This window comes from Ranitomeya imitator, chromosome 1 (assembly GCF_032444005.1).
Source record: "Ranitomeya imitator isolate aRanImi1 chromosome 1, aRanImi1.pri, whole genome shotgun sequence".
In the NCBI taxonomy this organism is placed as follows: domain Eukaryota; kingdom Metazoa; phylum Chordata; class Amphibia; order Anura; family Dendrobatidae; genus Ranitomeya; species Ranitomeya imitator.
Window position 1 is genome coordinate 388,796,863 of NC_091282.1, and position 26,334 is coordinate 388,823,196.

The 26,334-nt window shown below is 42.1% G+C and overlaps 1 protein-coding gene across 1 annotated transcript in view; it reads left to right on the forward strand.

The window, feature by feature from the left end:
- The window catches only part of LRRC2 (leucine rich repeat containing 2), a 759,557-nt gene that overhangs the window by 710,285 nt on the left and 22,938 nt on the right, over positions 1 to 26,334 (forward strand). Inside the window, exons 7-8 of the mRNA XM_069745466.1 lie at positions 2,143 to 2,295; positions 25,349 to 25,485. Coding sequence (XP_069601567.1) covers positions 2,143 to 2,295; positions 25,349 to 25,485 — 290 coding nt within the window. The remainder of the gene's footprint in view (positions 1 to 2,142; positions 2,296 to 25,348; positions 25,486 to 26,334) is intronic.

Consider the following 26,334-nt stretch of genomic DNA (forward strand, 5'->3'; position numbering starts at 1 on the left):
TCTGACACTTGAACTCCAGCAGTACCACTTCACCATTCACCACAAGAAGGGTCGTGAACACAGTAATGCCGATGGATTATCTTGGTGAGGGGAGGTTATGGACAGGCACGCTGGGGGAACAGTGGAATGTGCTTCCCCTGGCACCCTCTAAAGGGGGGAGATGTGAAGAATATGGGGAATATAACTTCATACCAATAAACTGTTTTATATCAGTGTGAAGCTGAGACTGAGCACCTGGCTTAGCAGGTGGCCCAGCTTGAACTGAAAAAGCTCACACACCAGCAGTCTAGTTGCTACCAAGGCCTTCCAGAGAGGATAAAGCTCTTCTGGAACACAAGCTGCTTATCTGCTTGAAAAAATCCCCCCAGATGTACAGGAGCAATAATTTCAAAATGAGTTATGGGGTTATCATACATCCTAGCCATAACCCAGATACATTTTCGAGATCTTGGGAATGCCAGCTGGGGTCTCATTCCGTTCTAACACCCCAGTTTGGGGAGACACTTAGAACGGCTAGTAGAAGCTAGTTAGTGAAGTCATCTTTGGTTTCCAACTGTAACAAAAGCCTGACACCAAAACTGACTCTCTATGACCTTCCGTAGAGAAATTATGAGCCATCACAGACTTTGGCATTTCTATTAACAAAGCCAGGGTGACGAAAGCTAGGATCATCCCAGGTACAATAAACGGAGAGACAGATCGAGAAGTTAGGTGCTCGTGCGAGACTGTGGCCTGTTGTTCACTTCTACAGGGAGGTCATGCCAAGTATTGTGCTGGAAAAAATGGAAACAACTGATACCCTACACCTCCGATGTGGCTGCCAGCATCAAGGCTGAACATCAAGCCAGTAAATAACTTGTGGATCATCTGCTTATACTTATTGTACTACCACCTGTATTTGCATATCTGACCATTGTCTATGCATATGCATTGTGTATATAGTATTTTGTCTATTGTGTCCTTAATATGACTAAATATCCAATTTAACCTTGGAATGCTCTTTTATCTTGATCCACGAATGCACACATCCATGTTCTCGATTTAATGTCATATGCTACCGGGGCTGGTTTCTGGGCTGATATAATCCCGATACCGGATCGGGCTTATATCCAATGATGAACTGGTTGTAGGCCTACCTGGCTGGCAAGGTTGTTTCACTGATGCTAGTGAAAGGGGTATCTCAGTCTGTCAGTGTTGCGAGTGTTGTGCCACATCATAACTCCCAGTGCCTCCCTGTGCCCATGTGGACAGTGGGTGTATGTGTAAAACTGTGACAAGCTGACATTATGTATCCCAAGGGGTGCGGAACATCACGTTGGTGGATATGGGGACACAGTACCGCGTGACCTCCCTGACATATTAGTGATGTCATGTAGAGATACGAAATGCGATTCTTCACACCCCATATGTGGTGGAAAACTATTGTTTGGGCACACAACAAGACTCAGAAGGTGAGGAGTGCCAATTGAATTCTGGAGATCAATTTTGGCTGTAATCAATGTCCCATTTGAAGAGCCCCTGACATGTCAAAACAGCTGAAACCTCCAAAAGTGGCCCAATTTTGGAAACTACATCTCTTGAGAAATGTGTCTAGGGCATAGTGAGCATTTTTAAATTTCAGGTGGTTCATAGAATTGTATATCATTAGGCTGAGTTAATGGAAAATTACCATTTGTTTCCACTAAAATGTTGCTTGGTCCTAAGTTTTTATTTTTACAAAGGAATAAAAGGAATGAAAGGAGAAAATGAGCTGTACAATTTGTTATGCAATTTCTCCTGTGTTTGAAAATACCCTATATGTGATTAAAATCTACTTTTGAGGTACAGTACAAAGCTCTGAAGGGAAGAGGTGCCATATTGGAGTTCAGATTTTTCTAGAATAGCATGAAGGAGCAATGTCACATTGGCAGAGCCCCATAGGTGCCAGAAGAGCAGAACCCCTCAATAATTTACCCCATTTTATAAACTATACTGCAAAATGAATTCATCTAGGGGTGCAGTGAACATGTTGACACCACATTTGCCTCAGAATTTTATACCATTGGGTGGTGAAGAAAGCATAATTATAGACCATTCATATGGCAAGTAACTTATTTATGTGTCAGTTTTTAGAATGGTGTAAGCATTTATTTTATTTTACAGATTGGAAGATCTTGAAACCTTGCTGATGCAAAAGAACAATATTACTTACTTGCCTTTTGAGCTTACCAATCTCACCAATTTGAAACTATTGGTGGTCAGCGGCGACAACTTGGTTGAAATACCCTCTGCACTAGTAGAGAATCCCTCGCTGAAGTAAGTTCTGTAGATTTCATAGAAGAAATAAGATATCTTCTATTATATTATTATTACTTAATAAAGTACAGTTGAAATTTGAATCTGGGATGATCCTACGCGCCTTCTCGCTATTATTATTATTATTTTTCTATTACCATTTATTGCATGGTGCTTTAAATGTGAAAATGGGTATACATAATAAAAACAAGTACAATATTATTGAGCAAAATGAGTCCCTGACTTGTACAGGAGGACAGAGGACCCTGCCGCGAGGGCTTACAGTCTACAAGTGATGGGTCCAGATCCAGTAGGTGCAAACAGAGGTGGTTGTGCAGAAGTATGGTGGAACAAGTGTTACTGCAGGCTGTATGATCGTCAGAAGATGTAGGTCTTCAGGTTGATTTTGAAGGTTTTCACTGTATGTGAGAGTCTGGTTTAGAGAGTTCCAGAGTATGGGAGATGCATTGTGTCTAGGGAAGTTCAGTCTCTTGTGGACACAATGCTGTTACTGGGTTTATAAAACATGGTTTGTCACGTCATATTTGCATGCATCATAAACAAGATTTTGGGTGTATAAAAATCTCACCCATTGAACATATTCCATCTGAGAGCTCCAATAGAATCCAATGTCTCAACAGAAAGGAGGTTTTCTGGATATATAAACTCAACACCCTGAAACCACAAGGGCTGAATGAAATATCAGAAGTATTTCTATAGTGTTCTATAATGTTTTTATAATAAATAGAGCAAAACTCAAACAAAAAAATTTAAAAAAGTATTTTTTTGGGGTTTTTTTCACATTAAATAAGGTCTTCACTAAAATTGATTTACAATGTTTATCTTTAATATATATACTAAATTGTGGCCCGATTCTAACGCATCGGGTATTCTAGAATATGCAAGTCCTCGTAGTATATGGAAAATGATGATTCCAGAATTCGCGGCAGACTGTGCCCGTCGCTGATTGGTTGAGGCAACCTTTATGACATCATCGTCGCCATGGCAACCATTATGACATCTACGTCGATACTGTGCCCGTCGCTGATTGGTCGAGGCGAATTCGCGGCAGACTGTGCCCGTCGCTGATTGGTCGAGGCAACCTTTATGACATCATCGTCGCCATGCTGTGCCCGTCGCTGATTGGTCGAGGCCTGGCGGCCTCGACCAATCAGAGACACGGGATTTCCAGGACAGACAGACAGACAGTCTAAGGGTTTTTCTGTCTGTCTGTCTGTCCTGGAAATCCCGCGTCTCTGATTGGTTGCCATGGCGACGATCATGTCATAAAGGTTGCCTCGACCAATCAGCGACGGGCACAGTCTGCCACGAATTCTGGAATCATCATTGTCCATATACTACGGGGACATGCATATTCTAGAATACCCGATGGGTTAGAATCGGGCCACAATCTAGTATATATATATATGTATATATATATATATATATGTATATATATTTTTTTTATAACAATTTTTTTATTATTAAATATTATGTAGAGGCGCCCGTCATTCACTCATCCTTTTATCATAATTAATTTATTCAACAATTTAATTAAATTTTCATTTTTATAATTAACTAGCTGAAGAGCCCGGCGTTGCCTGGGCATAGTAAATATCTGTGGTTAGTTATAGCACCTCACTTCTCTTATTTTCCCATCACGCCTCTCATTTTCCCAATCACATCTTTCATTTTCCCCCTCACATCTCTCATTTTCTCCCTCACACCTTTCATTTTCTCCCTCACTCCTCTCATTCCCCCCTAACACTTGTCATTTCAACCTCCCATCTGTCATTTTCTTATCACTCCACTATTTTTCCTCACTCCTCTCATTTTGCACTCACACCTTTTCATTTTCACCTCACACCTCTCATTTTCACCTCATCACCTCAGTATATACATGTTTGTCATCTCCCTTATATATAGTATATATCTGTATGTCATCTCCTGTATATAGTATATACCTGTATGTCATCTCCCCTGTATATAGTATTTACCTGCTGTGTGTCATCTCCCCTATATATAGTATATACCTGAATGTCATCTCCTTCTATATATAGTATATACCTGTATGTCATCTCCTCCTGTATATAGTATATACCTGTGTGTCATCTCCCCTGTATATAGTATATATCTGTGTGTCATCTCCTCCTGTATATAGTATATACCTGCATGTCGTCTTCTATATATAGCATATACCTGTATGTCATCTCCTCCTGTATATAGTATATACCTGTATGTCATCTCCTCCTGTATATATATGTACCTGTATGTCATCTCCTCCTCTATATAGTGTATACCTGTGTGTCATCTCTCCTGTATATAGTATATATCTGTGTGTCATCTCCCCTGTATATAGTATATACCTGTGTGTCATCTCCTCCTGTATTAGACCTCGTTCACACGTTATTTGCTCAGTATTTTTACCTCAGTATTTGTAAGCTAAATTGGCAGCCTGATATATCCCCAGTCAACAGGAAGCCCTCCCCCTGGCAGTATATATTAGCTCACACATACACATAATAGACAGGTCATGTGACTGACAGCTGCCGTATTTCCTATATGGTACATTTGTTGTAGTTTGTCTGCTTATTAATCAGATTTTTATTTTTGATGGATAATACCAGACTTGTGTGTGTTTTAGGGCGAGTTTCGTTTGTCAAGTTGTGTGTGTTGAGTTGCGTGTGACGACATGCATGTAGCGACTTTTGTGAGATGAGTTTTGTGTGGCAACATGCGTGTAGCAACTTTTTGTGTGTCGAGTTGCATGTGACAGGTTAGTGTAGCAAGTTGTGTGCAGCAAGTTTTGCGCATGGCGAGTTTTGCGCGTGGCGAGTTTTATGTGTGGTGCCTTTTGAGTATGTGCAAGTTTTGTGTGAGGCAACTTTTGCATGTGTTGCAACTTTTAAGCATGTGGCAATTTTTCCACATGTGCAAGTTTTGCGTGTGGCGAGTTTTCCATGAGGTGAGTTTTGCACTTGTGGTGAGTTTTGCAATTGCCTAGTTTTTGCATGTGGCGAGTTCTGCGCGTGGCGAGTTTTGAGTGGCGACTTTTGTGTTTCGACTTTTATGTGGCGAGGTTGGTGTATTTGTGGTGAAATGTGTGCTGAGGGTAATTTGTGTTCAAGCATGTGGTAGTGTGTGGCGCATTTTGTGTGTGTTCATATCCCCGTGTGTGGTGAGTATCCCATGTCGGGGCCCCACCTTAGCAACTGTATGGTATATACTCTTTGGCGCCATCGCTCTCATTCTTTAAGTCCCCCTTGTTCACATCTGGCAGCTGTCAATTTGCCTCCTACACTTTTCCTTTCATTTTTTCCCATTATGTAGATAGGGGCAAAATTGTTTTGTGAATTGGAAAGCGCGGGGTTAAAATTTCACCTCACAACATAGCCTATGACGCTCTCGGGGTCCAGATGTGTGACTGTGCAAAATTTTGTGGCTGTAGCTGCGACGCCTCCAACACTTTTCCTTTCACTTTTCCCCATTATGTAGATAGGGGCAAAATTGTTTGGTGAATTGGAAAGCGCGGGGTTAAAATTTCACCTCACAACATAGCCTATGATGCTCTCGGGGTCCAGACGTGTGACTGTGCAAAATTTTGTGTCTGTAGCTGCGACGCCTCCAACACTTTTCCTTTCACTTTTTCCCCCATTATGTAGATAGGGGCAAAATTGTTTGGTGAATTGGAAAGCGCGGGGTAAAAATTTCACCTCACAACATAGCCTATGACGCTCTCAGGGTCCAGACGTGTGACTATGCAAAATTTTGTGGCTGTAGCTGCGACGCTTCCAACACTTTTCCTTTCATTTTTTTCCCCATTATGTAGATAGGGGCAAAATTGTTTGGTGAATTGGAACGCGTGGGGTTAAAATTTTGCCTCACAACATAGCCTATGACGCTCTCGGGGTCCAGACGTGTGACTGTGCAAAATTTTGTGGCTGTAGCTGCGACGCCTCCAACACTTTTCCTTTCACTTTTCCCCATTATGTAGATAGGGGCAAAATTGTTTGGTGAATTGGAAAGCGCGGGGTTAAAATTTCACCTCACAACATAGCCTATGATGCTCTCGGGGTCCAGACGTGTGACTGTGCAAAATTTTGTGTCTGTAGCTGCGACGCCTCCAACACTTTTCCGTTCACTTTTTCCCCCATTATGTAGATAGGGGCAAAATTGTTTGGTGAATTGGAAAGCGCGGGGTTAAAATTTCACCTCACAACATAGCCTATGACGCTCTCAGGGTCCAGACGTGTGACTATGCAAAATTTTGTGGCTGTAGCTGCGACGCCTCCAACACTTTTCCTTTCACTTTTTTCCCCATTATGTAGATAGGGGCAACATTGTTTGGTGAATTGGAACGCGCGGGGTTAAAATTTTGCCTCACAACATAGCCTATGACGCTCTCGGGGTCCAGACGTGTGACTGTGAAAAATTTTGTGGCTGTAGCTGCGACGGTGCAGATGCCAATCCCGGACATACACACATACACACACATACACACACACACACACATACACACACACATTCAGCTTTATATATTAGATAAAACCACTATTTTTTTATTTTTATTTTTCATTTTTATTTTTTTTTTTACTTTTAGCATACATTTTTTATAAATGAATTTTATTCAATATATATTTTAATTGATTTATATACTACTAATATTGATTTTTTTTAAGTATTCAAATTTTTTTAAGCTTCAAGGGTCAATTAACAGAATAGCTCAGAGGTCTGTTCCCCAAGGTCCTTTTACCCCCACGATGCTTCCAAGGAAGGCAGGTTCTAATCCTGGTCTGCAATTAAGACAAGAGAATATTACGAAAAAAAGGTTTTTCAATCTCAGCAGACTTTTTATTTTCTTTCTTTTCAATTTTTATTTGCAGAAAAATCTTACATTTTAATGTTATATATATTTTTTATTCTAACAAATTGCATTTTTAATCACTGTTGTTTAGATATGTAACAAATTTGTTTGTATTTTAAATATAACTGCAGCGTTCACGGCTCCAGGTGAGTTTGACGCCCATTTTTTCTATGTCCATCCCACCCTATATATGTGAGTAATATCATGTGGTTAGTATTGGCTATGTACCTGAGGAAGTAGACAGGACGTCCATGAAACGCGCTGTTTTATAACCCTAAATAAAGTACGCAACTCTTCTGAACTCTGTGATTCCCTTGCCTGATTTCGGAGGAGCGCAGAATTGTCGGCGTCTTGAATGTCCTCTCTAGAATTTCTTGAAGATCCTTCGCGAGTCCGGTGCCATCTGCAGCCCTCCTATCATACTTACTATATGTGTTGTGCATACTCAAACCTCACAGTAAACTGATTGTTAATTTGGTAACTGCACTATTGCGCCCCTCTTTAACGTTTTCTAATTAACACATGTTGACAGATGTGTCCACTAAGAATATGTATGACAAATATTAAGCACTGCATATGTTAGCTGTTACAGATAACGGAAGGAAATAAAACTGCTGAAACATGTTGTGGGTTGTGAGTATGGTAAAGTACCCCAACTCACAGCTTGTCTGTGTGCGCATTGCATATGTATGTTTGCAAATTCTTACTGATGCATAAATTCATTGCCATATTAATTGAAGTCATAAATATGGAAACTTGCTTGTGATTTTCTCTTGTGTAATTAACCTAACAGATCTTCTTATCCTCCCTTTAAATAAAAGAGACTGAAAAATAAAGACTACAAAATGTTACATTTTCTGAACTATATTCAGTTTGACTTTAATGTATATTCCTACATAATGTTCAGTATTAAATATTTATAGGTGTTGTCCAAAATTTTTAAAAAATAGGCTTATTTTTCCAGAATCATCAAAACGTACATGGTTTTGTCTTGTTTTCAATTTAAAGGAAAAAAAACGATCCTTTTTTAAATCAAGGATAACTCTTCATTTGACACAATATTTTATTCTGAGACATCTAGCTAATTTAGTTATCTAATCAGCTGGACTATTTTTATAAAAAATTTATAAAAATAATCCACTGGCTCTATTCAGTTTTCATAAGATTTTTTAAGGTTGACAAGTCTCAAATGAAAGTCTTTTTGGTCTTCTGCATGTAACCTTTGAAATAATTGTACATCATTAGCTGGAAATACATAGTAACAAAATGTCATAAGTTATTTTCAAAACTGCTGTAATTTTTTTTTTTTCTCGAAATAGGATAACCCTTTCATTCCATAGACTGTTTGCCTCGCCCTGATCTGGCCAAATTTTTCAATTCTTACCAGTGTTGCTTTATATGGTAATAACATTAGAATTTTTCAAAATATCCCAGATATGATAGTTGTAAATTTAAGTCGATATAATTAATGTTAATGAATATATTTAAAATTTGACATAAAATAAGAAAACTTCACAATTTTTGAAGTTTGAATGTTTATGCCCTCAAAAAATAATAGTTAGACCACACAAAATAACTAATAAATAGTATTTACCACATGTTTACTTTATGTAAACATGTGGTAAATACTATTTATTGTCAATTATCATTTTTGAAGCATTTTTTTACGTTAGAAAGTTAGAAGGGTTAAAAAATGTGCAGTAATTTTTCATTTTTCCTACAAAATGTACTAATCCCATCTTTTTAGTGACCAATTCACTTTAAGGCTGGGGGCACACTTGCAAGTGCAATGCGAGAAACTCGGGACCGGAATGCTCAGCTGCATAGAAATACATGCAGCCAGTTCATTTTCCCATGCTCCAGAGTTCAGCGCAGGTCAGGCTGTGAGTTAGTGCAGCATCAGTGATGGCAGCTGTGAGTTAGTGCAGCATCAGTGATGGCACCACTAGTCACTAATGCTGTGCTGGCAGCATCTCATTCATTCACCAGTAGTTTGCAGCCGGAGCGGTTGCATCTTAGCACCGTTCTGGTTACAAACTGTATATATCAAAGATATGGATTACGGCGTGGGAATCAGATATGGACAGGTAGGGGTATATTGTTAATATATTATTTTATTCTAATTACATGAGATGGAGGGTGTCGCATGGATGAGGAGTACAATAAAGATGGCAAACTGTGTTTAGTGTTTTATTTAATTAAAAGACTTTATTCTGGCTGTATCTTTATTCAACCTGTAACAACTGTAGGAATAGTAATGGATAGGTGTCTTATTGACATCTCTCCATTACTAAGCCGAGCTTGATGTCACCTTACAATACAAAGGTGACATCAACCATCAAACTATTACCCCATATGCCACTGCTGCAGGGCAGTGGGAAGAGCGAGGCTAAGTGCCAGAATTGGCGCATCTTAGAGTTGCACCTTTTCTGGGTAGCTGAGTGCTCATGTTTTCACCAGGGAAGGCTAATATCCATGACCCTTTCCTAGGCTATTAATATCATCCTGCAGCTGTCTGCATAGTCTTTGCAGGTTATTAATTATGGGGGGACCCCATGTCATTTTTTTGGGGGGGCCCATTTTAATAGCCAGAGAAGGCTTAGTATACAGATGTGAGCTGATATTAATAGCCTGGAAAGCTCCATGCATATTAACCCCCTTCTCAGGCTATAAACATCTGCCCCTAGTTGCTGGCTTTCCCTCTTGAAGCTCATCAAGAGAATGCCAAGAGAGTGCAAAGCAGTCATCAAAGCAAAAGGTGGCTACTTTGAAGAACCTAGAATATAAGACATAATTTCAGCTGTTTCACACTTTTTTGTTAAGTATATAATACCACATGTGTTAATTCATAGTTTTGATGCCTTCAGTGTGAATTTACAATTTTCATAGTCATGAAAATACAGAAAAATCTTTAAATGAGAAGGTGTGTCCAAACTTTTGGTCTGTACTGTATATATATGTGTGTGTGCTTAGAAGAATATTTAGTTTGAAAACGATGTGTAAAACTTAAACTGTAAAGCGCTTCGGAATATGTTGGCGCTATATAAAGATTATTGTTATTATTATTACTATTATTACATGACAGAATTGCTGTATGTAAAAGCTCATGTTAAAATCGCATTGCAATCAGATGGCAATCGCACTGCATTCTGATGTAAATCGAATGATAGGTGTGAAAAATTGGATTGTACTCGCATATAAAACGTATGACACTCGCATGACACTTGCATTGCACTCGTCCGACTCTCCTGCATCAAAATCTGATTGATTTTAAAATCGCTGGTGTAACTCCAGCCTACCGCTGAAAACGTCATCTTGTCCCACAAAAAGCAAGCTGCAATACAGCTCCTTCATGGAAAAATAAAAAAGTTATAGCTTTCAGAATAAAGCGATGCAAAAATAATTATTTTGTCTATAAAATAGTTTTTATTGTGTAAAAGCTCCAAAACATAAAAAAGATATAAATGAGGTATCGCTGTAATCGTACTGAGCAGAAGAATAAAACTGCCTTATAAGTTACCATACACGGAATGGCACAAATTCCCCCCCCCCCAAAAAAAAAATCCTGAATCGCTGGTTTTTGTTCATTCTGCCCATCCAAAAGTCAGAATAGAAAGCAATCAAAAAATATCATGTGCCCGAAAATGGTACCAATAAAAACGTCAATTTGTCACGCAAAAAAGAAACATCACATAACTATGTGGGCCAAAATAAGAAAAAATTATAGATCTCAAAATATGGTGATAAAAAAGCTAGTTTTCGCAATAAAAAACATCTATTAGTGTGTGACAGCAGCCAAGCATAAAAACTTGATATAAATCTGGTATCGCTGTAATCGCACCGACCCAAAGGATAAAGTTGCCTAGTCACTTATACAGCATGAGGAACAGCGTAAAAATTAAATAAAACCAATTCTTCGCCTGCTGTTGATTTTTTCTTTCTGCCACAGTTTTGGGCACTTCTGAAAAGAAAGACACCACTGAACAGAGGCCAGATGGAGTCCAGAGTAACTCTGCTGCCTCATTATAGTGAATGGATCCCTCTGGGGAATCACATCACTCAGAGATTTGGATGGAAACCCCAAAGAAAGTGGTCAGCGCAGAGCACCTGATAACTGTGATCCTTAAATTCATGTAAATCATTCCCCATAAAAGCTTCAACTCAATCCACCATAAAAAGCAAGCCCTTACTCAGGTCAGTCTTCTGTTAATGGAAATATAGGGGGCTTCCACATTACTAGTAGCACAATGGCTCTGGAAAAGCAAATGGCCCCTCACTCGCCAAAAGAAATTCAGCAAATTCTCCACTCTCAAATCCAAATGCCCCCTCCCCTACTAAGCCTCACAGTGCACCTAAACCACATATTGCATCCACACTTGGCAATTCTGAAGCAATGAGAGCCCACCTAACTTATGGGTGCATGCCTCCAGATGCACGAGCTGGGCATAATGTACTGATGACTACAACGTACTGGTCACTATAGTGTACTGGTCACTTCAATGGCAGTATGCCATTTTCACTCGGCAACATTCATTGCTGCTTGTTTCTGCAAAATACACATGGACTCAAAATCGTAACTACACCTGTAGATAAATTCCCCAAGGGGCATAGTTTCCAAAAAGGGTCACTTGAGGGGGAATTCTGGTCTTCTAGCAATTAGGGGCTGTGAATATGGAGTCTGCAAACTATTCTAGGAAAATCTGCGCACCAGGAGGCAAATAGTGCTCCGTTCCTCCCGAGTCTCTCCGTATGGCTAAGTAGTACTGTACTGCCACATATGGGGTGTTAACACGTTCAGTAGAAATTGTGGGTCAAATTTTGCTGCCATTTTTACCCACTTCTTGTGTGAAAGTGTAAATTCTAAAACAAAATTTTGTTTCTAAAAGTGTAGTTATTTTTTCCTCACTGCCCAATGGTATAAAATTGTGGTGTCAATCTGATCCCTGAATTCATTGAGAGGTGTAGCTTGTATAACAGGGTCAATTATGGGGAGTTCTGCTGTTCTGGCACATCATGGGCTCCCCCAGTGGGTCATGGCACCTACAAACCATAACAGTAAAATCTGGTGCGCCTTTCCTTCTGCACTTTGCACTGTGACTGAAAAATATTTCCCGATTACATGTAGTATATTGGCGCACACAGGAAAAAACAGACCTCAGTTTGTTGTAAAAAAAATCCTGTTAGCCCTTAGATAAATTAAAAACTTGGGGCTAAAACAACATTTTAGTGGTAAAAAAAGTAATTTATTCTTTCATCAACCCCTAAATGGTATAAAATTCTGTAAGGTACATGTGTTGTCAATATGATCACTGCACCACTAGATGAATTCATTGAGGAGTGTAGTTTGTAAAATAAGTTCACAGATAGGTGGGTTCTGTGGCTCTGGCACCTCAGCGGCTCTGCCAATTTGACATGGCACCCTCAAACCATTCCAGCAAAATCTAAACTTCAATATGGTGCCTCAACAGTAGTATTCCCCCACATATGGGATATCGGCGTACTCAGGAGAAATTGCGCAACAAACTTTATGGTGCAATTTCTCCCGTTACCCTTAAGAAAATGCTAATTTTGGGGCTAAAATAACATTTATGTGAAGAAAATGTGATTTTATTATTTTCACAGCTCTGGTTGAGCAAACAGGCAAACAGGATCATGGGGTGCATTAAAAGAGGTCTGGATACACATGATGAGAGCATTATACTGTCTCTGTACAAACCCCTAGTTAGACCGCACATGGAGTACTGAGTCCAGTTTTGGGCACCGGTGCTCAGGAAGGATATAATGGAACTAGAGAGAGTACAAAGGAGGGCAACAAAATTAATAAAGGGGATGGGAGAACTACAATACCCAGATAGATTAGCGAAATTAGGATTATTTAGTCTAGAAAAAAGGGGCGATCTTATAACCATGTATAAGTATATAAGAGGACAATACAAATATCTCGCTGAGGATCTGTTTATACCAAGGAAGGTGACAGGCACAAGGGGGCATTCTTTGCGTCTGGAGGAGAGAAGGTTTTTCCACCAACATAGAAGAGGATTCTTTACTGTTAGGGCAGTGAGAATCTGGAATTGCTTGCCTGAGGAGGTGGTGATGGCGAGCTTAGTCGAGGGGTTCAAGAGAGGCCTGGGTGTAACATACAATTACTAGGTTCTGTAGAAGGACGTAGATCTGGGGATTTATTATGATGGAATATAGGCTGAACTGGATGGACAAATGTCTTTTTTCGGCCTTACCAACTATGTTACTATTATAATTACCGTATTTTTCGGACTATAAGACGCACCGGACTATAAGGCGCACCCAGGTTTTAGAGGTGGAAAATAGGGGAAAAAATATTTGAAGCAAAAAAAATGTGGTAAAATATTTAATAACATAATATTTTATATAATAACACCACATATAATAGTATGTTATTATGTTGGAAGCTGCGGGACCAGTGTGGTGTCTGTACCATACTATATGAAGATGCTGGAGGCTGAGTATTAGAATGGGGGCACAGGGCTTATATTTAAAGCACCACTCCAGCACTGCAAAATAACACTGGAGTGCTGCTTTAAAATCCAATGGGAGAACTATAACTCCCAGCATGTCCTGCAGATCCTATGACATGCTGGGAGTTATAGCTCACTAAAGAAGTGGCAGAGTGCTTTATTGTGTTTTGGAAACACTAACCTCTTAATTGTGGCAGCCAGCCACACTGTGGTGAGGTAAAAGCATCCCATTACTGCACACAGAGCCCTCCCTCTTGTTGCCTTTCCACAGCACAGATAATGGAAGCCAGCAGATTCTAGTGTTGGAGTCAGAAGGACCTGTGATGATGTCAAGAAGAGGGAGGGCTCTGTGCTGCCATGTGATGCTCCAGACCGCCCACTTCTGACATCATCACAGGTCCTCCTTGTGCACACTGCACAGCACTCAGCTCCAGCCCAGGAAGGTACAGCGATCTCCTCTCCCCCGGACCCTGCTGCTGCTGCTTCCTGCCCTGGACACACGGATCTCCCCAGCTGCTGCAGGAATCAGCGCTGGGGAAGCCATGTGTGTCCCTGCTTAAGTGCAGTATTCATTTGCCTCTCCCAGCTCACGGCTCAGCTGATAGGTGGGCAGGGAGTAGCTAATGAATATTCACTGCACTTAATCATCGGGACCACTTGGTTTCCCCAGCACTGATTCCGGGCAGCGGGGACATCCTGAAGTGGGATAAAAGTGCGATCCCACTCACTGCTGCCCCCCCCCCCCCCCACATGCTACATCCCTACCATAAGACGCACCCACACTTTCCTCCCAAATTTGGAGGAAAAAAAGTGCGTCTTATGGTCAGAAAAATACGGTACATCTAAATAAAAAAATATCCGCAGATGCTGTGCACTTAATAAGCCTTATGCCTTTCACCTGAAGAAATATTTGCCCCACTATGCTTCCTGCCCATAAAGTGACCCCACACTGTCCCTCTTATGATACATGGCCTTCACACTGTACACCTTACATACTGTAGCCACCATCCCTCCTGCATTAACTATGGTCACCACACTGATTTTTCCTTATGAACAATATGTTTCAAACCATCTAAACATGTTAGGGCATGTTAGGTTAGGCTATAGGTTGAACTAGATGGACTTAAAGTCTTCCTTCAACCTTAATAACTATGTTACCTTAAACGTTATAAACTTCTGTCAATCACCTGGGGGTTCAAGGTGCTCACCACCCATCAAAATACATTCCTTGAGGGCTCTAGTTTCCAAAATGGGGTCACTTGTGGGGGTTCCACTGTTTAAACACATCAGGGGCTCTCCAATTGGGACATGATGTCCGCTAATGATTGCTCCTTCTGAGCCCTGCAGTGCGCCCAAACAGTAGTTTTCTCCCTCATATTGGGTATTGACGTGCTCAGGAGAAATTGCACAACAAATTGTATGGTGCAATTTCTCCTGTTACCCTTATGAAAATGCAGTATATTGTGCTAAAAACATATTTGTGAGGAAAATTAGATTTTTTTTATTTTTATGTTATAAACTTCTGTGAAGCACCTAAGGTTTCAATGTGCTCAGCACACATCTAGATCAGTTCCCTGAAGGGTTTAGTTTCCAAAATGGGGTCACTTGTGGGGGATTTTCAATGTTTAGGCACATCAGAGGCTCTCCAAATGTGATATGGTGTCTTCCAATTGTTCCAACAAATTTTGCATTCAAAAAGTCAAATGGAGCTCGTTCCCTTCCGAGCTCTGCCATGTGCCCAAACAGTGGTTTTCTCCCTCATATGGGGTATCAGTATGCTCAGATAAATTACACAACAAATTCTGCTGTCCATTTTTTTTCTGCAACTCTTGATCCCAAAAAATTGGATATGAAGTACTGTATTTTTCCGACCATAAGACGCACTTTATTCCTCCAAATTTGGAAGGAAAGTGTGGGTGCGTCTTATGGTACGGATGTAACGTGGGGTGGGGGCAGCAGCGAGTGGGATCCCACTTGTAGGAGGCAGAAAAATGTCCCTGCCCTGCTTCAGGAATCCAGGCTGGGGAAACCACATGGTCCCGATGATTAAAGTGCATTAGCCGCTTCCCCGCCTACCTGTCAGAGCTGAGCAGTGAGTGGGGAGCAGCAAATGAATACTCCTTCACTTATACAGCGGACACACATGGTTTCCCCAGCCCTGGAATCCTGCAGCGGCTGGGGAGATCTGTATATCTGGTGAAAGAGGGGGCAGCAGCAGGGAGCCAGGGGAGACCAGAGCACTGCATTCTTGCCTGGGCTGTGCTGGATGCTGAGTGCTGGGCATAAGGACCAGTGTGATGTCATGAAGTGGGCAGGCTGGAGCATCACATGACAGCACAGAGCCCTCCCTCTTCTTGATGACATCACAGGTCCTTCAGACACCACACTAGAATCTGCACGCTTCCTCTTATGACCTGTGCTGTGGAGAGGCAACAAGAGGGAGGGCTCTGTGGTGTCATGGGATGCTCCAGCTTTTTACCTCACCACAGTGTGGCTGGCTGCCACAATTAAAAGGTTAGTCTTTACAACACACAATAAAGCACTCTGCCACTGCTGTGGCGAACTATAACTCCCAGCATGCCATAGGATCTGCAGGACATGATGGGAGTTATAGTTCCATCATGGATTGTTAAAGCAGCACTCCAGTGTTATTTTTCAGTGCTGGAGTGGTGCTTTAAATATTAGCCCTGTGCCACCATTCTCATGCTCACCCTCCAGCGTCTTCAGACAGTACTTTACAGACACCACACTGGTCCCGTAGCTTCCAACATAATAACATACTATTATATATAATAACACCACATATAATAGTATGTTATTTATGTTATTAAATATTTTACCACCTTTTTTGCTTCAAATATTTTTTTTCCCTATTTTCCACCTCTAAAACCTGGGTGCGTCTTATAGTCCGGTGCTTCTTATAGTGATTTGTTAAATTTCTATTTTTTTTGCATATAAACGCAAGTCATACTGAAGAAATTTTACGACTATCATGAAGTACAATATGTCACAAAAAAGAGAATCTCAGAATCAGTGGGATCCGTTGAACCGTTCCATAGTTATTACCTCATAAAGTGACAGTGGTAAGAATTGTAAAAATTGGCCTGGTCATTAACATACAAACCACTGTGGAAAGTCGGCTCACTTAGCTGCTCCTCGAGATAGACACAGGCACACATGTGGTTAAAGTCTCTGGGTAGTTTATTGCATCATAAACCAAAAACCCAAACTGGTAACAGAAAAGCGGCCAGTCTGACTCAAATGAAAATAAAAAGTTCATATACGGTCCTGCCCAGTTCCTCAGGGGCACCACATATGGCAACTCTCGCATATGGTGAGTAGTCGTCCCACCCATCTCTTAAGGTACAGTCACACTGAACGATATCGCTAGCGATCCGTGACGTTGTAGCGTCCTGGATAGCGATATCGTTCAGTTTGACAGGCAGCAGCGATCAGGATCCTGCTGTGACATCGTTGGTCGGCGCAGAAAGTCCAGAACTTTATTTCGTCGCTGGATCTCCCGAAGACATCACTGAATCGGCGTGTGTGACGCCGATTCAGCTATGTCTTCACTGGTAACCAGGGTAAACATCGGGTTACTAAGCGCAGGGCCGCGCTTAGTAACCCGATGTTTACCCTGGTTACCAGCGTAAATGTAAAAAAAAAAAAACACTACATACTTACATTCCGATGTCTGTCCCCCGGCACTGTGCTTCTCTGCACTGTGTAAGCGCAGCGGCCGGAAAGCACAGCGGTCACATCACCGCTGTGCTTTCCGGCCGGCGCTTAGTGCAGAGAAGCACAGCGCCGGAGAGGACAGACGCCGGAATGTAAGTATGTACTGTTTTTTATTTTTACGTTTATGCTGGTAACCAGGGTAAACATCGGGTTACTAAGCGCGGCCCTGCGCTTAGTAACCCGATGTTTACCCTGGTTACCAGGGGACCGGCATCATTGGTCGCTGGAGAGCTGTCTGTGTGACAGCTCTCCAGCGACCACACAGCGACACTGCAGCGATCGGGATCGTTGTCTAGATCGCTGCAGCGTCGCTTAATGTGATGGTACCTTTACCTACTCACTTAAAAACCTGCACATAACATGGCTGCTTAACTCCTTCAGCACATAGCATGCTGAAAAGAAACATATGGGTTTCTTGATCACAGAGGAAAGCAATATCCGTGACACATATCTCCCCTCACATACAGTGCCAGTGACCCTCTTACACTACCTTTGGGGGTAAAGGGGTTAAATGTATCCAGCAGTAGCTTAGCTACTGGGGGGCGCAGAGGGGGCGGTCGCCCATGGCCCCGCACTCTGAGGGGGCCCACCCAGAGTTACGCTACTGAAACTGTATCTCCCTGCTCTGCCGCTATGGGCCCCTGAGCAGGCGGGGGGGCCCGGTGCCAGCAGTGGGCCCCCTGCCTCTCATCGCATGGTGAGCTGTATCGGCATCTAGGCGATACAGCTCACCTCATTGATGAGGGAAGGAGCGCTGTTCAGGGCTCCTTCTCCCATCATTCCCGTCAGCATCTGACGTTGCAGACGCCAACACTGACAGCGGGTGCGGTGACATCACCACCCGGCGCCAGCTGTCAAGAAAAGAGTGGGAGCAGGGAGCACCGCTGGAACAAGGAGGAAGAAAGGTTATTATTTATTTATTGTGTTTTTTTAATGGGGTCTGCCTTATTACATTACATGATCTGCCTATGGGGGGGAGTGCTGCCTTATACATTACAGGATCTGCCTATGGGGGGTGCTGCCTTATACATTACAGGATCTGCCTATGGGGGTACTGCCTTATACATTACAGGATCTGCCTATGAGGGTGCTGCCTTATACATTACAGGATCTGCCTATGGGGGGGGTGCTGCCTTATACCACAGGGTCTGCCTATAGGGGTACTGTCTTGTAGTATATTGAGGACTATCTGGCACATTATACTATATGGAGGTTATCTATGGGGCCATCATACAGTGTGGGGATTACAGTGAAGGGGCTATCATACAGTGTTGGAGCCATTAAACAGTTTGGAGTCTACTAAGGGATCAGTATACTCTGAGGGTATCATACTGTGTATAGAGGAAATGTACAGGGGGAGACTCGGGACATTATTAAATGTAAAGTGGGCACTTATTGTTATAGGGGAACTCTAGTTACTGTGACTATCAAAGGGGCACACAGGGCAATATTACTTTCTAGGGGTCAAAATATGGGCACAGTTTTCTAGGGCACTTGCACCCGGCATTACTATATTATAGAAGGATGCTTTAGAATTTACACAGCAGGTGCAGTAATATGGACACATACGGCAGCAGCGGCTCTGTAATAGGGACACATATGGCAGCAGAGGCTCAGTATTGGTGTATCGGGCAGTAATAGGGACACATACGGCAGCAGTGGCTCAGTATTGGGGAATCAGGTGCAGCAATCGGGACACATACGGCAGCAGAGGCTCAGTATTGGGGTATCAGGTCTAGTAATAAGGACAAATACGGCAGCAGCGGCTCAGTATTGGGGTATCAGGTGCAGTAATAGGGACACATATGGCAGCAGCGGCTCAGTATTGGGGTATCAGGTGCCGTAATAGGGACACATATGGCAGCAGAGGCTCAGTATTGGGATATCAGGTGCAGTAATAGGGACACATATGGCAGCAGAGGCTCAGTATTGGGGTATCAGGTGCAGTAATAGGGACGCATATGGCAGCAGTGGCTCAGTATTGGGATATCAGGTGCAGTAATAGGGATACATACGGCAGCAGCAGCTCAGTATTGGGGTATCAGGTGCAGTAATAGGGACACATATGGCAGCAGCGGCTCAGTATTGGGGTATCAGGTGCCGTAATAGGGACACATATGGTAGCAGAGGCTCAGTATTGGGGTATCAGGTGCAGTAATAGGGACACATATGGCAGCAGAGGCTCAGTATTGGGGTATCAGGTGCAGTAATAGGGACACATACGGCAGTAGCGGCTCAGTATTGGGATATCAGGTGCAGTAATAGGGAAACATACGGCAGCAGCAGCTCAGTATTTGGGTATCAGGTGCAGTAATAGGGAAACATACGGCAGCAGCGGCTCAGTATTGGGGTATCAGGTGCAGTAATAGGGACACATACGGCAGCAGCTCAGTATTGGGGTATCCGGGGCAGTAATAGGGACATATACGGCAGCAGCTCAGTATTGGGGTATCCGGGGCAGTAATAGGGACACATACAGCAGCAGTGGCTCAGTATTGGGGTATCAGGTGCAGTAATAGGGACACATACGGCAGCAGCGGCTCAGTATTGGGGTATCAGGGGCAGTAATAGGGACACATACGGCAGCAGCGGCTCAGTATTGGGGTATCAGGTGCAGTAATAGGGACACATACGGCAGCAGCAGCTCAGTATTGGGGTATCAGGGGTCACAGATGATGCTTCATTTCATTGAGGGGGCAAAGGCTGTAGCAGTGTCCGCAGCCTCTGCCCCTGATGACGATTTTTTTGAGTATCTCAACGTGTTCTGGGATTCTCAAATGATGCTCTCAGGTAGAGTAGTGAGGGAAGGATAGGGAGTTTAAACTAAAGTATATTGGAAAAAAGATCAGATTATGACATTAAATAGCTAGAGATTTAGAAGTAAAATAAAATTTAGTTTTGCACCACTCTTTTAATGAATCAGAGACAATAAGTGTAGGTTGCTAATTGTGGGCCACTGCTTTGTACTTGCCCCCTCTCCCCCCGGCCAAAATTTGCCAGCCAGACCCTGGTTACAGCGGTACCACATTCATATAGTTTTTTTCATATTTTGCTGGATTTACACAATAAAAACAATTTTATAGAAATTAAGTGTTTTTGCATGGCCTTATTGTGACTGGTATAGTTTGTTTTTCTGCTGACAGTGCTGAATGAGTGTTTGTTTTTTTGTGGAACAAGATGATGCTTTCATGGTACCATTCCTATTTACATACGGCTTTTTGATTTGATTATACGTTTTGTTCAGCTGTATGATGAAACATTTTGACCATAATAGTCTCCAAACCCATGTATACTGCATCAAACCCATGGATGTGACAGATATTGTGTGTATAAAATATTACATGCATGTAGATTATTGACATAAATAATGTTTCCAATGGCCATGTTTTAAAGAAATAGGCTGCTGCACTCATATTCACACAATATCTGTGTCACATCCATGGGTTTGCGGCAGTATACAGTACCTGGGTTTAAAACCTGTTATGGTCAAAAAATAATTCCTGTCTTTGTATACACATGCTCTTTCTTTAATTAGTTTCCATATATTTATATGGTTGGCCAATTTATCTTTATTATATGAGATAATACATAGACCATGCAACTATATCTCTATAAGGCCCCTTATTTCTTCATATAAACTATCTTACTTGATCATGTATTTCTGATGTAGGGTGCACAGTTTTTCTCTTTCTTCTGTATCTTTCACCATTTTTATTATTGTACTGATTTTTGCGACCTTGTGGTCTATTGTTTTTAAGTATTGATGGATTTTTGTCACGACGGTTGCTGCGTGTCCAGGGACCAGGGGCTCCATCTCTGTCCCTAACGTTAGGGATGCCCTAGCTCGCCCTGTTCCCCTTATTAGTTGTGATGATGAAGATGCCGGGGCCACACACCTGGCCTTAGCTCCTGAATCTGTCCTCAGTCTATACCCTTCCCACAAGGGAAGAGGGAAGTAGTACTATACCGTGATACACCAACTAGATTAACAAGGTAATATGAACAGGGGTAATGAAAAATACCAAACAAACAAATATACTGACACATATAACAGAGGAATGCAATGGGGAGTGGAGGATAGGGTTAAACCACAGTAGGAGAAGAAAGGGAATTATCACACACTCAAACTCTAGCAAAAGTCACAGATAAACCCACCTACTGCCTTCTCCTATAATAGCCAACTATAACCTCCAGTCATGTAGCATAAGCTTTCTGACAATGAGTGCTAGCCATGGCCTAGTTTATATAGGAGATTGGAGTGGCTAACAGTGCACAGCTGAGAGCCGAAAAGCTCTAGGAGCTCTCAACAGAGCAGATAAACCCCTGCACTGCCAGAAGAAATTTACACCATTTAGAAAGAAGGTGAAGTGCTTCTAATCAGTGCAGAAGTAGGAAAAATCAGATGCTGCACTCTTCTGGCTCCAGTCTGTCATGGTAAACCCGTGACAGTACCACCCTTCTATGAGGGATCTTCTGAACCTCAGAACTGGGTTTATCAGGGTGTAATACGTGAAAAGATCAGATCAGCCTGGCTGCATGGAAGTCAGATGCTGGTACCCATATCCTCTCTTCGGGACCATATCCCTTTCAGTGTACTAGATATTGACGAACTAAGCAAGAAGCAACAATTTTGGCTATTTGAAATTCTAAATTACAGTCCTAAATGACTGGAGATGGTGGTAACAGTGAGGGTACAGAGGACACAATGTATTTTTTGAGTAGAGATCGATGAAACACATTATGAATCCTAAAAGTGAGTGGCAAAGCAAGGCGGAATGCTAAGGGATTGACGACGGCCACAATCTTATGAGGACCGATGAACCTGGGACCCAGTTTCCAAGAGGGAACCTACAGCTTAATGTTCCTTGAGGACAAGCACACCAAGTCACCAACACATAGGTCCAGACGCACCAAACGTCTCCGATCATCCACACTCTTATTTTTGGACCCCATCATCCTCAAATTTTCAATAACCCTTTGCCAATTAGACATAATTGATGATGAAAATTGTTTTCCTTTAGGTTTTTAGAAGAATAATTTCTAGTAAATGAGCTGAACTGAGGGTGAAACCCATATGCCCCGAAAAACAGGGACTTGCCAGTGGATTCATGACAACGATTATTTACTGCAAAATCTGCTAGAGGTACCCAATCTTCCTGATTCTCAGACACAAAATCCATGAGATAAGTCTCCAGATTCTGGTTAACCCGTTCAGCTTGCCCAATAAACTGTGAGTAAAATGCTGACGGGAATGACAGGTAGATCCCCAAACGAGTGCAAAATGCCTTCCAAAATTTGGAAATAAACTGCACCCCCAGGTCAGACACAATATCGGTAGGGATCCCATGTAATTTTACTATCTCACTGATGAAAAGTTGCGCCAAGGTCTTGGCATTAGGTGAAGTGGATAGCGCAATAAAATGTGACATCTTACTGAATAGTCCGCTACTACCAAAATTACAGTATTACCTGCCGACTTTGATAGATCAGTGATCAGTTGCTAATCTCCCTGCAACCCGGGCTCCTTAGTTTTTCTGGGGCTGTTAACAGTGAGATAAGGAAGGACACGTGCCCATGAAATGGCCCTTTCTACCACAGTAATAACATACTCCCCCTTTGCGGTGAACAACAGACTGCATTGCAGAACGTGTTGCCCCACCCAACTGAATGGGTGCCTCAGATGCCTCAGACCAGGTTGCCCTTGGCCCCGGACCTCCTGCACATTGGGTTGACTCTTTATGTCCCTGGTAAAGACGGTGATCCACTCAGCCAGAAACATGGCTGCCTCATTCAGGGCTAAGGCTTCCTTGACCCTTACTGATAGCCCTTCACAGAACTGACTACGTGGAAGACCTCCAAAATTCAGAGCAATATTCCTTCGCTGGACGGTCTTCCTACTGAAGCTGATGTAGTGTGGACTGGGAGATGCAATCAGGGTCATCGAATATATGACCCGGCACCATAAAAAATTCCTCCACCACCTGGAGCGACTGGGAGTGAGATGAGAGAGGGAATGTCAGTGCTTGTGTGACACCCTGAAGTTGCGAGACTATTATGCCCTACCGTTTCAACTCTGAGGAACAAGGATGTAACTTGAAGTAAAGTTTACAGGCCTCCCTGAAAACAACAAACTTGTTATGTCCCCAGAGAACCTGTCAGGAAAGCGATCTTGGGCTCGACTTAGGGTTTCCTGGGAGTCATGGTCTCCAAACCTGATGTGTTAGGCCACAGTAAAATGACAGTGCATAGATCTGCCACCTTCAGGCTGAGCTGCTCAGGTTGCTCTATCAGAGCAGTGATAGAATTCATAATGGATGAAAAACCAGTATCAGTTAGAGCTAATGTCAAGACTCTGTTGTCAGGTTTCCCGGGACCAGCGGCTCCTTCCATTTCCATAACGCTAGGGGTGCCCTAGATCGCCCTGTTCTCCGGATTACTTCTCATGATGAAGATGCCAGGCCATGTACCTTGCCCTAACTCCTGAATCCGCCCTCAGTCTGTACCCTTCCCCCACCCAGGGAAGAGGGGAATAGTAGTATACTGTAATACATTAACCAGACTAACAAGGTAACATGAACAGCGTAACGAAAAATACCAAATATACAAATATATGCACACATATAACAGAGGAATGGAGAGAGCGAGGATCAGGGTAAACCAAAGTAGGAGAAGAAAGGGAGTGGCTAACAGTGCATAGCTGAGAGCCTAAATGCCCTAGGAGCTCTCAACAGAGCAGATTAGCCTCTGCAATGACAAACAAAACTTACACCGTTTAATAAGAAGGTGAATTGCTTCTAATCAATGCAGGAGTAGGAGAAATCAGATGCTGCGGTCTTCTAGCTCCTCTCTGTTGAAGTAAACCCATGACATTTTTGTATTGAATACATTTTTATACTTTTTTATATGGTGGATTATACTGCTTTTTCTTGGCCTCTGTAGGTTATATATAGCTTTTCTAGGGATCTTTGATTTTGCTGAGGATCATGATATGTTCTTATGACTACCATTGGCAGTCTGCGTTCATGTCGCAGGGGTGCTGATCGGATGGGGAGAGAGCTGCCTCTCCTAATCTATTAAATTCTGCAATCACTATTGCTCGCGGCATTTAGAAGATTAAACAGCTAAGGGCACTGTGGGCACCAGCCATGGTTGTGATAACCGGAGACCGGCTATCACTTAAGCCAAGCCCCTGGTGGCGATCTAGCAGGCACAGCTTATGTGCCCACATGATTGCCATGACGTAACAGTCAATTTGCTGGAAACCCTTACCGATAATGACACACAGTTATGTCATATGATGGCAAGGAGTTTAAGCATACATATCAATTCAGATAACTATTCAGAATATGCTGTCATATATGTATATACTAGCAATAACACTACTTTGGGCCATAATATTTCTTGTGAACTTTTTTACCAGTTTTCCCTTTTGCAGGCTCTATTTCCAACTTTCAGTTCTCTATGAACTAATGGGTAGAGAGTAGACTAGCTGCTATGATGACTTGCATACAGAAATGGTTTCCTGCATTTTTCACCCTATAGAGCACACAAACAGAAGAAGAAGCAACATGCATGGCATTACACAGCAGTACTGTGAAGTATAGCTGTGAATCCATCAATGGCGTCAGATAAAACTCTTGATAGATGCTGCTTATGTTAGGGTCTCTATCTGCTCCTCACTCCAGAGGTTGTAATAGAATCTGTAACATCATACTTCATTGAGCTGACAGTCCTCAGTGTTTTGACTAAGATGGTTTTGAGCTGTTTTTAAGCGTGGATAATAAGTTTAGGAGGTGGGTGTAGAAGAAGTGGCTCATAAGAGAGGAAAATAGCATATTTGTCTGATATAACAAAGCGTCTTATACTCAGTTTTACTATTGATTTATGTAAAGTTTGTTGAAATAACAGACTATTTTAGCATTGTTTGGATTAAGATGAGCTTTAAAACATCCTAAATATTGCATTATTTTCTTGTCAGATATGTGAAGCTTCTTGATAATCCCATTGAAGGAAATGAAATCTTGAATACTGAGAATGAAGAGGAAAATAATCAAGACCGAGAACAATTTGAGAAAGAATTTATGAAATCCTACATTAAAGATCTTGTTGAAAGAGGTAAAGTACATATTACGATTATGGTTTTAGCAGTTCTTTTTTTTATTTAGTCATATTCAAATCACATGGTGCTAAGAAATTGCAATGACATTCCTTAAAACATGCTTATCCAAAAAAGGTAAAATATACAAAAGTGTATTGCAAATTATTGCAATTAAACTTATTTTGTTATACACTTGTTTATTTCCTCTGAGTGTATTGGAATAACACAAAAACATTGTAATTTTGACATAATTTAACATAACCCCCAAAATGGCCCAGACAATATTGATGGAACCCTTAACTTAATCTTTGGCTGCACACTGGTATAAATAACCGCAATCAATCGCTTCCTATAACCATGAACAAGCTTCTTACACCTCTCAACTGGACTTTTGGACCACTCTTCTTTTGCAAACTGCTCCTGGTCTCTCTTATTTGATGGGTGCCTTCTCCCAACAGCAATTTTAAGATCTCTCCACATGTGTTCAATGGGATTTAGATCCAGACTCATTGCTGGCCACTTCAGAACTCTCCAGCGCTTTGTTTTCTTCCATTTCTGGGTGATGCTTGAAGTATGTTTGGGGTCATTAACCGGCTGGAAGACCCATGACTAGTGTTGAGCATTCCGATACCGCAAGTATCGGGTATCGGCCGATACTTGCGGTATCGGAATTCCGATACCGAATTCCGATACTTCCCGCGTATCGGATACCGGAATCGGAAATTCCCAGAATTCAAACTGAACGCAGCAGCCAATGAGGAATGAATGGAAGTGTGGGCACATCCTGTTTAGCATGGTGGGCATGTAAGTACTGGCAAGGCTGTGATTGGCTGCTGAAATGATGTCACTCTGCACTATAAAAAAGC